The sequence below is a fragment of the Pantherophis guttatus genome, chromosome 8, assembly GCF_059756535.1.
Source record: "Pantherophis guttatus breed Tessera chromosome 8, ASM5975653v1, whole genome shotgun sequence".
NCBI lineage: Eukaryota > Metazoa > Chordata > Lepidosauria > Squamata > Colubridae > Pantherophis > Pantherophis guttatus.
Window position 1 is genome coordinate 11,799,538 of NC_142070.1, and position 17,385 is coordinate 11,816,922.

General features: G+C 42.9%; 1 protein-coding gene across 1 annotated transcript in view; it reads right to left on the minus strand.

Moving 5' to 3' along the window:
* Positions 1 to 1,229: 1,229 nt before the first annotated feature.
* The window catches only part of HPSE (heparanase), a 36,660-nt gene continuing 20,504 nt past the window's right edge, over positions 1,230 to 17,385 (minus strand). The window contains exons 4-12 of the mRNA XM_087875027.1: positions 17,104 to 17,277; positions 15,411 to 15,585; positions 14,415 to 14,462; positions 11,849 to 11,942; positions 9,859 to 9,965; positions 7,286 to 7,400; positions 4,544 to 4,662; positions 3,615 to 3,761; positions 1,230 to 1,804 (exon numbers count right to left, since the gene is read on the minus strand). Coding sequence (XP_087731153.1) covers positions 1,645 to 1,804; positions 3,615 to 3,761; positions 4,544 to 4,662; positions 7,286 to 7,400; positions 9,859 to 9,965; positions 11,849 to 11,942; positions 14,415 to 14,462; positions 15,411 to 15,585; positions 17,104 to 17,277 — 1,139 coding nt within the window. The 3' untranslated portion in view covers positions 1,230 to 1,644. The remainder of the gene's footprint in view (positions 1,805 to 3,614; positions 3,762 to 4,543; positions 4,663 to 7,285; positions 7,401 to 9,858; positions 9,966 to 11,848; positions 11,943 to 14,414; positions 14,463 to 15,410; positions 15,586 to 17,103; positions 17,278 to 17,385) is intronic.

Here is a 17,385-nt window from a genome sequence, read left to right on the forward strand (position 1 = left end):
GTTTCTAGCAAGAAACATACTAACGGCGTGTGACTTAAATAGGCTAGGGGAGTGGCCAATTATCCTCAAGCCTTACTCTCGAGTAGACCTCCTCCTCCTGAGTAGCCACTCCTGCCTTTTGGCAGCCCTGCGTGCTCGAGCATTGAGGAGAGGCTCCTCCACTTCGCTCTCTCCACTTGAAGGAGCCTCTGGAGGTTCTGAAGGCCCTGGCTGAGTCTCTGCCTCTGGCACCACATCCTCTTCAGCCTCCTCGCTGTCCTACGTGAGCGCTGGCTGCGCAGGCTTCTGGCGCGACACACCAGCCTCCTCGTCGGGATCAGCCACGATCAGCGCAGGCTGCTGGCGGCCCACAACAATGGCTATGCACATGTCAAATTTGGGATCAACGCCATCTACTTTTAAGCTTTGTTTTCTTTGCGCAGCAGAGTAAATAACTAAGAAACGCACATGGTTGTTATCAATATAAAAACTTTTATTTCAAAATGTACAAATAATCCAAAACAGAGGCACACGTCAAATGAAAATAAATATATATATATATTTATACAAACGTCTAGAAACGCTTGAGAGGGCCAGATCGGCCCTTTAGTCCATCTTGCCCAGCACTGTCTGCCCCAATTAGCAGCCCAGAAGTGTCTAGAGTTGTAAAAACAAAACATTTTCTCAGCACTACACAGAGGCCAGAAAAACTGAATCCAAACCAATGAGAGTGCAAGACCCCATATTCTGATCAACAAAGGCAATGCCTGGTTTGCACGGTTAGCATGGCGACCAGTGAAATGGTCCGTACTGGAAGGCCTTTTGTCTTCCAATAAATGAAAAGCACCTGTGGCTGAAAGATTCCACCCTGAGAAATTAACTTTTCTTGGTTTCCTTGCCTTTAAATCCGAGGACCTGAGATTAGAATCTGATTGCCAACCAACTCGAAAACAGAGCTTGATCGATCACAGATATATATATATATATATAATATAGTCACTGACTTTGATTCTGTCTGGAACATGCTTTCTAATAGTCTTCAGTCGATTTTCCTAAACGTTGACTGACCTGTTCTATTATTCCTTCACAGCAGTTCTATAATCTACACCTCTGCCATTCATTTCCTTGTTTGATACCAGAGTCTTAAATTCCTCAGATAGCATCTGAGGAAATAAAGTGCTTTGTACCCTTTTTTTTAGAATTCAAAGATAAGCTCGAATGGCGGTAGAGCATGAAGTAAATGATTTGCCTTTTATTTCTTCTTGCTTTCTGCCCCGAAAATATTTGGAGAGAGTCTGTGACAAATTTTATTTTACCTGAAATAAAGATGAGGGCAAATACAAAGCAACCTAATTTATAATTTGCAAATGAGAAGACTTGTAGGAGTTTCCCAAATGTTGTCATGCAGTTCCTTGACTTTAGAAAAGAAAGGAGGGGAAATTGTCCGTAAGAAAATATAGACTTTTCATTTTTACAAAATGCTTATGAATTTTTTTTTTGTATGGATTTTTCTTAAATTAAAAATCTTTACTAACTTGTAAAAAAGGGAACAATTGAACATGTGTTTGGAGAAAAATACAAAACATTTTGTTTTTCTCTGGGCTGAAGTAGTCAATCTCAAATAAAATCTTTGTCTTCTGGGTTTGGAAAATGTGTACTAACTTATTAAATGCAAGCCAATACTTTGGCATTTCTTATTACATAAAATCCATATGAGTAACCTGGGAGATCAAGGCTGTGTCCAGGAATAAGTGGATTTTCCTGCAAAACTGGTAGCGTCTCATCATTGGGCATTTTTAGGAGGCAGCCATTCAGCTGCACAGACCTGCAAGAGGAAAGAATCGTATTATAAATTCATATTCAAACTGAAAAAAAAAATTTATAAGCCGTGGAAACAATTCTGACTCCCAGAATTCCCTAGCCAGCATGGGAATTCTGGGAGTTGAAGTCCACACATCTTTAAATTGTCAAGTTTGAGTAAATTGGTCTGGACCAGCAGTGAAATCCCCCCACAGTTCTATCTGGCTCACCGAACCAGTAGCGCCAGTGGCAGGAGGCTCCGGCAACCCGCCAGGACGTCATTACGTCCTGTTTTTTTACCATCTGCGCAAAGGTTTTGTGCATGCGCAGAAGAGGTTCCCATTCCCGAACCGGTAGCGAAGGTAAGTGGATTTCACCGCAGGTCTGGACTTTCAGTCAGACCATCTACAACTCCACTGTGTTTGCTACCAAAGAGATCTGTAGAGCTGGGAAAGAAATAGAAGCCTGTCCAAATTTTATTAACTACTAGCAAGGAGATATTTCAATATCTTGTTTGAAAAAAGGATGGCTCGCCCTTCAGTTTCTCATTGTGAGGAAAATGAGATTCACGCTGTTCACAGACATCCTGTCTTAAAAATAAGTGTTGGGTTTATTCAGTGTCCAATATATTAATGTTCTTGACAGGGATCCTAATTAATGCGTCTCGTTGTGAATCCTTCTTTCTGAATTATTTTCTGCCATTAGGGGCTTGTCATTAACATAAAAAGGGAAAAAAAACACCCTAAAATTTAAGATGAATTAATTTCCTTTTTTTCAAAAGGAAAAAAAAATCTTTACTGATTGCTTAATGAAACAAAGCTGGCAGTCTCATTTTAAATTGTTTAGGGAATAAGCTAATCTTTCAGAAAAATACTGTACAGGTAGTCCTTGACTTATGACCACAATTAAGGCCAAAATTTCCAGTAAGTTTCATCTCATTTTACAACCTTCCCCCCCCCCACAGTTGTTAAACAGTTCGCTGTAGTTGTTAAGGGAAATGTGGTTGTTAAGCAAATCTGGCTTCTCTCATTGACTTTGCTTGTATGGTAGGATGTTAGCTGGGAACACTGCAAATGCTGATCACATGACCCCAGAACAGTACAATTGTCATAAACACATGCCAGTTGCCAAGCACCTGAATTTTGATCACATGACCATGGGGATGCTGCAAGGGTCATAAGTGTGAAAAACAGGCAGAAGTCGCTTTTTTCAGTGCCGTTGTAACTTCAGTCACTAAAAGAATGGTTATAAATTGAGGACTACTATCTTTATACAACTTGCTAGGAATGAATCCCTTTGAATTTCTTAGAATTATCTACAAAACTGCCGAGTTACTTATTTTCAAATGTTGATAGGCATAATATAGACTTCATGCATCAGGATTGTAAGTTTTCTGTAGATAAGATTTGTTCTTTTTTTTAACTTAATGTGGGACACGGTGGCTCAGTGGCTAAGATGCTGAGCTTGTTGATCGAAAGGTCGGCAGTTCAGCGGTTTGAATCCCTAGCGCCGCGTAATGGGATGAGCTCCCGTTACTTGTCCCAGCTTCTGCCAACCTAGCAGTTCAAAAGCATGTAAAAAATGCAAGTGGAAAAATAGGGACCACTTTTGATGGGAAGGTAACAGCGTTCCGTGCGCCTTTGGCGTTTAGTCATGCCGACCACATGACCACGGAGACGTCTTCAGACAGCGCTGGCTCTTCGGCTTTGAAACGGAGATGAGCACTGCCCCCTAGAGTCAGGAACGACTAGCATGTATGTGCGAGGGGAACCTTTACCTTTACCTATTCCCCCAAAGCCACTATTTAGAATGAGGTGGCAAGATGAACTACTCACCGGGAAAGTAAATTATCTTCTCCGTAAGGTAGTAAAAGATACTCATCTATTTGCTTCTTGGAAAAGTAAGCTGGTATGTAGAGGCGCTTGGTGCTGTTGTAGAGATTTAAGGCAAATAAAGTGATGTCACCTTCTCTGTACTTTGGGCTGGAATGACAAAGCCAACAGGTTAATAGAAGTCACACAGTACAAACACATTACAATACAGCTGTGTTTCTTAACCTCAGCCATTTTTAAGGCGTTTGGACTACAATTCCCAACATTCCCCGGGACAACATGCATTCTGCAGAATTCCCAGTAGTGTTCTGGGAATTAAAGTCAACATGTCTTAACTTTGCTAAAGTTGGGAAATGCTCAGGGGTGGGCTGCTGAGAGTTTGTAGGGGTTCGGGAGAACCTCTAGCTAAGATTCTGTGCAGTTTGGAGAATCCTCAAATCCCACTCCTGGCTGGCCCCGCCCACCCCCCCGCCCTTCCCAGGAGTCCTCATGCGGCCCATTTTGGATGCAGGTAAGTGCAGGGCGCACATGGAGGCTCGGGGATGGTGAAAAACAGGCCTACCGGAAGTTCGGGAAGGCTGGAAATGGGCCACAGAAGGCCTCCAGAGCCTGAGGAGGCTGTTTTCCCCCTCCCGGAGGCTCGAGAAAAGCCTCCAGAGCCTGGGGAGGGCAAAAATGCCCCCCCCCCATGGTGCAGGAGGCTGACTAGGCCATGCCCACTATGGCCACGCCCACCCAGCAACCGGACAGAGAACCCCTCGCTAAAATTTTTGAAGCCCACCCCTGTGCTATCCTCAGTGGGAACGGCAGGCTAGGGCACAGATTGTTGCCGCTAATCCTGAACATATCCCCCTTGGGTAAAACCACAGTCTCAGGCCACTTGTAATTTTAGAGGACTTCAAAGCAGACTAGCTGTTGCACTGAATACTTACTGGTGCGTATTTGTACAGTGAAGATACACGCGAAGCTTCTTTGGATCTAAGCCAGTGATGGCAACACGCAGAACTGTGGAGCCTACCAGTTTCTTGTACAACAGGGACAGCCAATAGTCCTACAAGGTGTTTTTTTAAAAAAAGACAGCATTGATATAGGACCTCTCATAAAAGAACAAGTTAAAGAAAGGCGAGACATAATTTTACCAAAGCACAAGGTGCTATAAAACATAGAACGTGTTGTGAAAGCTATGGATTAAGAATCTAAACTGTATATATTGACCTGTCCAAAGGGGAGGATGTTAGGATATGGTTTGAGCCTAACAAGTTGTCCAGGCAATATATGTGTTCTGTAACTTTAATATGAATATGTATTGTGTGACTTTAAAGTTTTTCTGCTGATTCATTGTAATGCTGAGTCATGCTGTAATTAGATAATCACTGGTTGTGAACGTATTTAAGAAAGGTATTGTAAAGTATTCAGTTGATAAGCTACCATAGTGTGTGGAGTTGCTATCATTGTGCTATCATTGTTGGATGGATCTGCTACCATCGTGGTTTGTGAACCAGAGTGAGTTTGTTATTCTAACCAACTACTGTTTGTGTGGTAAGAAGATTTTGCATCACTGGACTGATTTAACTGGCAAAGACTTGGATTGATTTAAAAGACTATGAGATTGTTTTTTCACTATAAAGGAAACTTTTGATAAACCAGTTTGCACATCTCTTATTCATTGCTCTCAGCAACGTTTCTCTGTGCTCTACACTCTGCTGGTTGGTAACACAACAACAATATCCTTAACACACGGCACATTGTCCCTGCTTTTAGCTGATCAGACAAGAAAAGTCTGGCAAGGAAAGTCCTTTAACCCTGGAAAAAAAACCACACCAACCCAGTCAATACTCAACCACTGAAAAGGAAAATGTTATTCCAGTTTTCTACAAGTTGGGAGAATGTCATAAATTCTTAGTGGCTAGTGCTGTGATGGCAAACCGATGGCACATATGCCCTCTCTGATGGCTTGTGAGCCATTGACCCAGTTTAGCTCTGCTGCATATGTGCGCACCCCTCCCACCGGACAGCTGGTCTTCAGGTCTCTGCCATGCATGTGTGAGGTGTGAGGCGCATACAGGGGAGTGTGTGCGCATGTGCAGGGTGCGTGCAGGGGGTCGTGCGTGCATGCATGAGGGTCGTGCATGCATGAGTGAGGGGTGGGGTGCAGGCGCAAGGGCCACGCACACATTGCACTTTGGGGGTTCAGGCATGCATCCGCGCATTCACACATGCATGTGCGTTTTGGGCACTCGGTCCGGAAAAGGTTAGCTATCACTGGGCTAATGCCTATCACACCACAAATCTTTTTTTTTCAGTCCTGTATTTCCATACACTCATATGAATGAGATTTAATAGGAAACTGTTGTAAATATCCAGTTTGTTTCAGGACTGTCAACGCAAATCTTCCTCAACGTCAGGCTTTCTAGATATGTGTTTTAGATGGAACTTCATCCATCCAGGCCTGGAATTCTGGAATTCCACATTGGGGAATGCAAACACAGTTCACCATGATTTCAGGGAAGAATCTCTCCAAATCTTAAACTGAAGATGTATGGGTTGAATCTAGACTTGCCTGTAAAGCAGGTAATCTACTGTTGAGCTAGTTGGTAGATCTCCTTGGAAAGTCAACTCTTCTGCAGGAAAACTTTCCCACTCTCACCCCAACCCTCACTTTCTACCTTCTGCATCTTGTTGTATTTGTTTAGCACTAAGTGGTCTTACTTTTGAAAATATACCAAGTGGGTTTCTACAAGATAATAACCTAAAATGTGTAGAACTGCACTCTCAGTCTGTTTTAAGAGCATGGATTAATGTATTTTATAAATTGAGCTTTCTAGATCAAAGGTGTCAAACATGTGGTGTCACGTGACATATCATGACTCCCCCCCCTTTGCTAAACCAGGCGTGGGCATGGCCAGCGCGTGACACATCCTGCGCATGGCCCGCGAGTTTGACAGCCCTGATCTAGACTGTTTCAGCTATATCTAGATTGATTCTGTTACTTAATGGATTGCTACCTCTTCATTAGATGAGGCCTGTTTCATTCCTTTCAAACAGAAGCATTGAGTCCCTTCGGGGACAAGGGCGGGATATAAATTTAATAAATAATAATAATAATAATAATAGTGTTATGGAGAGATTGGAATGGTATTTTGTTAAGCCAGCAAGTACAACCTGTTCATTCATAGACGAATGAATCCATCTGAAGGGGAGCAGATATGGCTTCACGGCTGAATACACACTTTGCATATAAAGGTCCCAGGGGAGGGGTGAAATCCGAACCGGTTTGCTACCGGTTTGCTGGCCGCGCATGTGTGCTGTGCGCACCAAATGTGCACATGCATGTGCGCATGGACAGCACATGCCAAAAGGCAGCTTCAGAAGGTAAGTAGAAGCGAGGGGAGATCAGCTGTGGCACACAATTTAGCTTTGCTAGAAAGCAGGATTTTTTTAAACTACCGGTTTGCCCGAACCGGTAGCTTTTTTTTTTACTACGGGTTTGCCCGAACTGGTAGTTTTTATCACTACCGGTTTGCCCGAACTGGAGCGAACCAGTAATATTTCACCCCCGTCCCAGGGTCAAAGGGGGTGACTTGAAAGACCGAATACCTACAAAATAGACAATACGGGGCTATTTTGGCAAACAGTCCACTGATGTCCAACGACTAAGGCAGTTGTATACATACTGGCAAAGGTTCAAAGTTGGCATCCACCAGCTGGTAGTTTCCTGCTCCATACAAAACCTGTCTCATCACTAAATCAATGCCCAGTTGGGCTGATAGTCCAAGCTTGTCCAGCCACCTGCCAAGATAATAATAATTGGGAATCAAAGGTAGTACCAATTGCTGCCTTAGATGCAATCCCAAAACAACTAAAGCGCCACTTGAACACTATTGGCATTTGACAAACTCACCTTCAGTCAAGAGCAAAAGGCAGCTTCACTTGGAATAGCTTACATCTTGTGACCATATCCCATAAAACAGGAATGTCAAATTCACGTCATTATGTGACGTAGCACGACTTTTCCCCCCTTTGCTGAACCGAGGGTGGGCGTGGCCAGAGCATGACACATCCAGCGGGTTGTGAGTTTGACACTCCTGTCATAAAACATCGACATCTGCCTATTCCAGATCCTTTGGAAGGACTCGATAGGTGGATAAAATATGCCAAGTCCAGTCTAAACATCTGGCTGACTGTACAGTGAACAATCATCATCATCATCATCATCACGAAATATCGCGACCTGGCCATTGAAACTATGCGGTTATGGATGAAACATGTAACAGTGATACCCACTGTCATCAGGGCACTTGGTACCATGTCCAAAATTTTTACAAAATACATCAACGAATTGCAGCTTCCTTAAATAACACCAGTGGAACTGCAAAAAACTGTGCTACTTGGAACATTGTACATCTTAAGATGGTACTTGGTTGATACCTAGGATGCTGGCAGCAGCCCGTATCAACCATCAGCACCAGTCAATGGTATTTGTGATACATTTAAATGTTCAGTTGACTGAGTTTCATGTTTAATGAATAAAAGAAATAATAATAATAATGCGCAAACCTTTCATTCAAACAGTTTTAAGGTAATTCAGATGAAGGGATATGGGACTGTTCTAGCTACAGCAGGAAGACGTTTTAGCGAAATAGCTTCCAAAAAACTAGAACAATATAGTTAAACTAATATTCTTGAATCATTTACCAGAATTAAGAGTTTATTCTGGATATTATTTAATCACAGTGGTGTAACTGACCATATTGTAATGGTATCTGAGAGACATAAAGTAATAATTTACTATTTTTTACTCAGTTATAAAATTTTATATAATTATAAAATTATTTATAATAATTTACTAAGACTGTATTACTATTATTCTTTTCTTCCTTACTAGGATCTATCTCTTCCCACTTATTACTATAACCATGTGCTTGAATCTTTCAATTTATATTGTTTTTACTTGTTTCCTAGTACGATTTGATCGTTTATTAGTAACCTTGACTATCACTAAGTGTTGTATCTTTTTATTCTCAATGAATGTATTTTATTCTCCTTATGTACGCTGAGAGCATATACACCTAAGACAAATTCCTTGTGTGTCCAATCACACTTGGCCAATAAAGAATTCTGTTCTGTTCTGTTCTGTTCTGTTGTTCTGTTCTATTCTATTCTATTCTATTCTATTCTATTCTATTCTATTCTATTCTATTCTATTCTATTCTATTCTATTATGTGGGCTTGCAAAACTCTGGACAATCAAGTGAATGGCAGCAAACAGAGGCAGAAAATTATATTCCCTGCCCTTCAGTGGTTATGCATTTTTTTCCAGCTTAGATCCGAGAGCTGTTGAGAGAAGCAGAACAACACTGCAAATCTGAATTCTTCAATGAGTTGATTTTCAATTTAAGCGATTGTCCTTTATTGTGTTTGTGGAGTGATCAGCAACCCCATCCTTCCTAAGTGTATGGAGTTTCACAGAACTCTTTAAATATATGGCAATCTGAAGCAATGTCCTGTATAGCTTGAAAGACTGTATAACTGTACACCAATACACCAAGACTTCAGATTAATAAAAATAGGCTTTTGGGGGGGGGCATTTTATAGATGTAGAAAAATGGTTTCTTTATACTTGGTCACATGTCATCATGATAAGTATAAAAAGGTAAAAGGTAAAGGTTCCCCTCGCACATATGAGCTAGTCGTTCCCAACTCTAGGGGGCAGTGCTCATCTCCATTTCAAAGCCGAAGAGCCAGTGCTGTCCAAAAATGTCTCCGTGGTCATGTGGCCGGCATGACTAAATGCCAAAGGCGCACGGAACGCTGTTACCTTCCCACCAAAGGTGGTCCCTGTTTTTCTACTGCTTTCGAACTGCTAGGTTGGCAGAAGCTGGGACAAGTAACGGGAGCTCACCCCCTTACACCGCACTAGAGATTCGAACCGCTGAACTGCCGACCTTTCGATCGACAACTCAGCATCTTAGCCACTGAGCCACCATGTCCCATGTATACATGTAAGTATACATGTCCTCTATATTTATAAAGACTACCAGATGATTAGATGTTGATGTTCCTCAGAGATCATAACAATATTTTTTTGTCTGGTCAATAAAGACTTGCTATTACATATATAATATATATAATAGCAATATATAATATATACATATTATATATTATATATTGGCCAACATAATGTTCTGGGTGAGATCCTGCTATGCCACAAGAGACGGTTCTTTTAAGCCAGCAGTATAATACTTACATAAAACCAGCAATATACGCATTAGACAAATTAGCAGTTCCACCTCCAAAGGCTGAACTTGTTTCTCCCAGCCACACTCTCTTCTCTGGTACTGTGCTATTCACAATCTGAAGGATATTTTGGAAAAAAGAAGTACAGATGTAGAAAGGAATGTGGGAACTAAGTTTCAGGGTTTTTGTTTTAGACAAAGCAGGTGGGATACACAGAAATTGTCGACACTTCTACAACCATTTCATATGCAGGTAGTCCTTGACTTATGACAATTGAGCCCAAAATTTCTGCTGTTAAGAGAAAGTTTTGCCCCATTTTACAACTTTTCTGCCACAGTGATTAAGTAGGGGTCCTCAAACTAGGGCCTGTGGGCCAGATACGGCCTGCTGAAGCCATTAATCCAGCCTGTGCAGGACCACCAGGCTGTCCCACCCACATCGCCCCACCTACCCGCCGGTGCCCACCAGCCTTCTGGAGGCCAGGGAGGCCAAAAATGGGGCTGTCTTTGGCCTCCAGAGAGAGACAGCGGGAGAGAGAGACAGAGAGGGAGAGACAGAATGAGAGGGAGGGACACACACACACACATACACAAACCAAAGTCCCTCATACACCCCCCAAGGCAGCCACATCCCTTCACTTACCTGCTTTCCACCCCCAGGAGCATAACAAATTAAAGTTTAATTTGTGTGAATTGTTTGGACTGCTAAAATGGCCACGGCCGCCCAGTCACGTGACCACCTAGTCACACCTCTCCATCTGGTCCGGCCACCCAACAGTTTGAGGGACCGTGAATTGGCCCCGTTTAAAACGTTTGAGGACCCCTGTATTAAGTGAATCACTGCAGTTGATAAATTAGTAACCTGGTTGTTGAGTGAATCTGGTTCCCCCGTTGACTTTGTTTGTCAGAAGATGATCATATGATCCCAGGACACAGCAACAGTTATAATTATGAACCAGTTGCCAAAAATCTGAATTTTGATCGTAACTATGGTAACTATGAAAAAAATGTCATGTCACATTTTTCAGTGCTGTTGTAACTTTGAACGGTCACTAAACAAACTGCCGTAAGTTAAGAACCACCTGTGAGCTGCTGGCATGTAGGTATCATGTTTGTATTGTGCTCTTAAGACATTATACTAAAGTCTTCATCAACCTTCTCATTTTCAGAACTACATGAGCTACAGCTTCAAGAATTTTAACTCAGCTGTGCTCCTGGAAGTTGTAAGCCGAGGACAGGCAGTCCTCGACTTGTGACCAGAATTGAGCCCAAAATTTCCATTGCTAAGCAAGACATTTGTTAAGTAAATTTTGCCCCATTTTACGATCTTTCTTGCTACATTTATGAAGTGAATCCCTGCAGGTGTTAAGCTAGTAACATGGTTGTTACGTGAATCTGACTTCCCCATTGACTTCTCTTATCAGAAGGTCACAAAAGGGGATCATGTGACCCCAGAATTCTGCAAATGTCATAAATATGAGTCAGGTGCCAAGTGTCCGAATTTTGACAACATGACCATGAGAATGCTGTAGCAATAGCAAAAGCACTTAGACTTATATATCGCTTTATAGCCCTCTCTAAGTGGTTTACAGAGTCAGCCTATTGCCCCCAACAATCTGGGTCCTCATTTTGCCCATCTCGGAAGGATGGAAGGCTGAGTCAACCTTCAGCCTGGTGAGATTCGAACTGCCGAATTACAGGCAGCCGGCAGTCAGCAGAAATAGCCTGCAGTACTGCACTCTAACCACTGTGCCACCGTGGCTCATGTAATGGTTGAAAGTGTTAAAAAACAGCCACGAGTTACTTTTTCAATGCCATTGTAACTTTGAATGGTCACTAAACAAATAGTTTAAGTCAAGGACTACTTATATATTCAGAGGGCATCAGGATAATTTATTATTTATAGATAATTAATTCATCTATTTCCCCATAAAATGCTTGTCTGATTGGGATCTATTCTACACATCAATTTGTTTGCCACGCTGTTTAGATGCTGCTTACCTGAAGCACTTCCTCTGCATTGGTCTTGAAGCTATCCAGTATATCTGGATTCAGGAAATCATCTCTCGTGGCAGTTCGTCCATTAATATAGTAACTGCAACGAATCAAGACACTGCTGAGGAATAATGTCCATAAGCCTTAATTTATAGTCAAGTATACTCTCTCCAGGAGACATAGAAATACATCTAGTGTAGGCTACTGTTTTGAGAAAAGCGTCGAAATGCAACCATCTCAAAGTAGATTTCCCAAATCTCCCGTTCTTCTAAATCAGGGGTGTCAAACTCGATTTTATTGAGGGTCGCATCAGGGTTGTGTTTGATCTTGTGGGGGCCGGGGTGGGCATGGCCAGTTTGATGTCACTCGTGTCGGCACCTGTGGTGACCTGAACGCTCTGTTAGCGAAAACGGGCTCCCGAGCTCTGTTTTTTGGCTGCGATGGCCTCCTGCAACCCTCTGCCAGTGAAAACGGAGCTCGGGAGGGCTGCCCTCTGCCGCTGGAGGAGGCACCGCAGGACGATCCTTCACTGTTTCCAGGGCGGCCCTGCAAGCCATATGTAAGCATCTTGAATTTGACACCCCTATTCTACATGTTTGGGTATATAATTTTCATAATCCCTAGCCAGCATAGCGATAGTGATAGCACTTAAGACTTATATATCACCCCAAAGTGCTTTACAGCACTCTCAGAGCAGTTTATAATGTCAACATATTGCCCCCAACAATCTGGCTCCTCATTTTACCGACCTTAAAAGGATGGAAGGCTGAGCCAATCTTGAGCCCCGTCAGAATCGAACTACAGACAGTGGAGGAAGTTTGCCTGCAATAATGCATTCTAACCACTGCGCCACCATGAAGATACGCCAGTTCAAGAGACGGTGTTCTGTGGTGGTTGAGATGATAGAGTCAGACCAAGGTCAACTCTATTCTCATCTATGAAAGTTCACTGGGTGATTTGAGCCAGAATCTCTCAATCTACTTCAGTTTATTGTGAAGAAAACTGGAGGAGAGAATATTAAAGCACATCACTTTAAACTCCTGGAGAAGAGGCTGGATATAGATCCAAGCAACCATTTTTTAAAATAATAGAGAAGTAATCTGAGTCTGGTCAGGTTTGAATTGTTTTTTTGAGTGCAGTGTTTCTCAACTTTAGCAACTTTAAGATAAGACTTCAATTCCCAGAAGTCTCCAGCCAGCATACTAAAGATGGGACCTGGAAGGAATTAATGTTATTCAACCTGCTTTCATGGATAGATGAATATGTAGCTATCTTTTGAGTTTATATGCCTGTTTTGGCTCATGTAGGGTTTTTAAAATTAATAATAATAAATATTTTTAAAAGAAACAGATGAAGGAAAGAAGAAATCGTGCTAGATCATTTCTTTGAATGGTGTCACAGAAGCAATGGGCCAGTTGTGGGTTTCAAAATATTTTATTACCGGTTCTGTGGGCGTGGCTTGGTGGGCATGGCAGGGAAAGGATACTGTAAAATCTCCATTCCCTCCCCACTCCAGGGGAAGGTTACTGCAAAATCCCCATTTCCTTCCGATCAGCTGGGACTTGGAAGGCAGAGAATAGATGGGGGTGGGGCCAGTCAGAATTTTTACTACCAGTTCTCCTAACTACTCAAAATTTCCACTACGAGTTCTCCAGAACTGGTCAGAACCTGCTGAAACCCACCTCTGCATTGGGCCCTTAGTGTTCAACTAAGGCATGGAAACAAAGGCATGTTGACTGGGGAATTCTGAGAGTTGAACTACACACATCTCAAATCTGCCCAGATTGAAAAACACTGCAAATCTAAATCTAAACACTGCAAATCTAAAACTAGATTACAGTACCATCAGGAGCCCTGGTGGTGCAGTGGTTAAAGTGAAGTACTGCAGACAAACTCTGCCCACAGCCTGGAGTTTGATCCTGACAGGACTCAAGGGTCCCATCCTTCCAAGGTCAGTAAAATGAGGACCCAGATTGTTGGGGGCAATATGCAAATAATGCATATTATTGTATGCATTGTACACATTGTAAAGCAGGGGTGTCAAACTCGATTTCATTGAGAGCTGCATTAGGGTTGTGATTGACCTCGGGGGCCCGGGGTGCGTGGCCAGAGTGGGCATGGCCAGGGTGGGTGTGGCTAACTGAACATCACTTGTGTCGAGGGCATCTGTGGGGGTCCGGGCAGAGCTAGCTCAGGTTGACTCAGCCTTCCATCCTTTCGAGGTAGATAAAATGAGGACCCGGATTATGTGGGCAATAAGCTGACTTTGTATAAAAAGAACACCGCTTGGGGGGGCCGAAAGCCCTACTAAGCAGGTATATGCAAAAATATGAAGGCTATTGCTTAACGCATTGTAAACCGCCCTGAGTTTCCAGAGAAGGGCGGCATATAAGTCGAACCAATAAATAAATAAATGCTATTGCTAAATGCTAAATCCAATCTGTTTCCTCAATGCTATTTCCCTTCAAAAACAAAAAAAATCCTAACAGTGTCACCCTTCCCTCCCCCCCCCCACACACACATTTATCCAACTGGTCATCATGCTTGAATAGCTAGATATGAACTTACTTACTGATGCCACGTGACCGAATCGAGTACTTTGCCTCCTGACTTCAGAAAACTGCAAAACAAAAGCAATTTCAATAGCTATTTCCTTTTACAGTATCTAATCCTTGAACAGCGGTTAACAGTCTTGGAATCCCCAGCCAGCACGCCTGACCGACACATTGCAAAATTCAGGTATTAATCATAGGTAGCCCTGCTTAGTTTGAGCGATCAAGAATGTCATGAAAAAAGAAACTCAACAGCAATACGCTTGCCAAGGAAGCTGCAAAGGCGCGGCCACCAAGTCAACGTTTCAACCTGCATTATTATTACCTTTTTTCAATGCTTGCTAATTTTATTTCTGATCCACAAATACTTTTAGTCCTACGAGTCCTAAATTTTGAGCACAAACTACGCTCCCACTGTCTCTTGCCTTCATTAGCATTAAATATCACATCAAAATAACAGTGAATGGTTGTTAAAAACAACTAAGATACACTGTAAAAGTAAGCAATTACTCCACTCTACTCCGGCTAAGTGGTTCTCATTTCTTCATTATTCCCTTCCCAAAAAAAAAGGTTTAGTTTGAAACTAAACCCCAATGAAAGCAGCAAAGAATAGCTCAAGCAAAACCATGGTTAAATATTGCACCTGGTTTGGCCAGTGGTGGGATTCAACCGGTTCGCACCACTTTGGCAGAACCGACTGTTAAATTGCTGACTGGCCCCTCCCCTCCCCTTCCAGAAGTCCCCCCGTGGCCTATTTTTGCTCCCAGCAGGCTGCAGGGAGGCCTACTGGACCCAAAACGCGGCATGGGGGGGCAGTGTGCTCCCCACGGCCTATTTTTGCTTCCAGGGAGGTGCAGGAGGCCAAGGGCTGCCTGTCACTCCCTCTGGCCACACCCACTATGGCCACACCCACCCAGCCGGTCATTAGGGCAGAGAACCAGTTGTTAAATTATTTGAATCCCACCACTGGGTTTGGCTGTTTAGCACATCCACAGCACCAAATATTTTCATTTTACCTTTTAAGCAAAATTTTACTGTGTTTCCGACTTGACCTTCCTAAGTCGGGGCCGTAGATTTTGGCGTTTTTGTACTGGACGTAATTGTTCAGAAGCTGCCGGAGTTGTATGAAATCTTGACCGAGTTGGTGGCCATTGACTTCTATTCCAGACTTGTGCAAAAAGCTGTTAGGCTCTGCAGAAAATATAAATAAAGGCATTTGCCCACTAGTAAATATGTCTATCCCAGGGGTGTCAAACTCAAGGCCCGGGGAGCTGTATCCAGCCCGCGGGGTACTTAGATCTGGCCCGCAGAGCTCCCCTGGAAACAGCGAAGGACCGGCCTGCGGTGCCTCTGCGAGCAAAAACGGAGATCGGAAGGACCGCATGCTCCGTTTTCGCTGCCAGAGAGTTGCCGGAGGCCATCCTAGCCTAAAACAGAGCTCGCAAGGCCCATGCGTGCCCCCCCCAGCTCCATTTTCGCTGCCAGAGAGTTGCAGGAGGCCATCCTAGCCTAAAACAGAGCTCGCAAGGCCCATGCGTGCCCCCCCCCAGCTCCATTTTCGCTGCCAGAGAGTTGCAGGAGGCCATCCTAGCCAAAAACAGAGCTTGGGAGCCCGTTTTTGCTGGCAGAGCAGTCGGGTCACCACAGGCACCCCAGACAGGAGTGACGTCAAATTGGTCACACCAAACCCAGCCACGCCCACTCCAGCCCCCTGAGGTCAAACACAATCCTGATGCGGCCCTCAATGAAATTGAGTTTGACACTCCTGGTCTATCCTAACTCCAGCACGTTTACAGCACTTCTCTAAATGTTTCCACAGTGGTAAAACTCAACCCAAAATATGGAACCTAAAACGTCAAAACCAACTGATAAGCTTGAAAACCACAAAGAACATTTAGAATTAAAGATATACAAGGATTTTTTTTTTCTCCCCAGAACATTTCAGCTAAAGCTTGCTATGAAAAGCACCTTTGTTCTACCTTTGTTTCAGTATGGCTTTTAAAAATATGAATATTGGGTGACCCTATTCATGTTTTTGTCTTTCATGATGTCAATTTTGACCGCTGCTTATCCCAAAATGCATATTTAACTCTTTTGTCTGGGTAAGTGGCAGTTTTCCACTACAACTGTAATGTGCTGGTGCCAGATTTTTTTTTTTTTAAAGGATGCACAAATATTGTTGAGTTAAAAAGTGTTGATGTGCAACACATTATAGCTTGGCAGTATTGGATTTAACATAAAGATGTTCATTGCCCTTCCTCAAAACCAAGTACAGTAGTCCTCGACTTATGACTGCAATAGAGCCCCAAATTTCCATTGCTAATGGAAATGAATTGCATTCCATTTCACTTTTTTTTTGGTCACAGCTGTTAAGTGAACCACTGTTGTTAAGTGAACCACTGGTTGTTAAGTGAGTCTGGCTTCCCCCATTGACTTTGCTTGTTGGAAGCCAGATGGGAAGATTACCAATGGTGATGACATGGTCCCAGGGACAGTGAAACTATCATAAATACATGTCAGTTGCCAAACTTCGTAATTTTGATCACATGACTATGGGGTTTCCTGCAACGGTTGTTAAGAGTGAAAACTGGCGATGAGTCATTTTTTTTTCAGTGCCACTGTAACTTCCAACGGTCACTAAACAAATGGTTGTAAGTCGAGGACTACCTGAATACATTTGCTCAGGAAATCCCTAACCTACGCACGTACCATTTCCGAGTTCCCAAGACAGGATGTAATTCTGGGAATTAGTATAATTCAAAATCTGCTGAGCATTTGAACTGTCCCATTGGGTGCTGTCTTTCCGTAATAAGGCATTGAGGCCAAAGATCAGGTGCAAATTACTGCAATTGGCAAAGTTGTATAAAATATCCAGCGTGCTTCCTGTTGGGAGAGGGAAAATAAAGCCGTTTTATTTCAAGATATACGAGCACAGAAGATCTAAACCAATTCAATTCAAATCCATGCGATAATCATTTTTATTCCCACCCC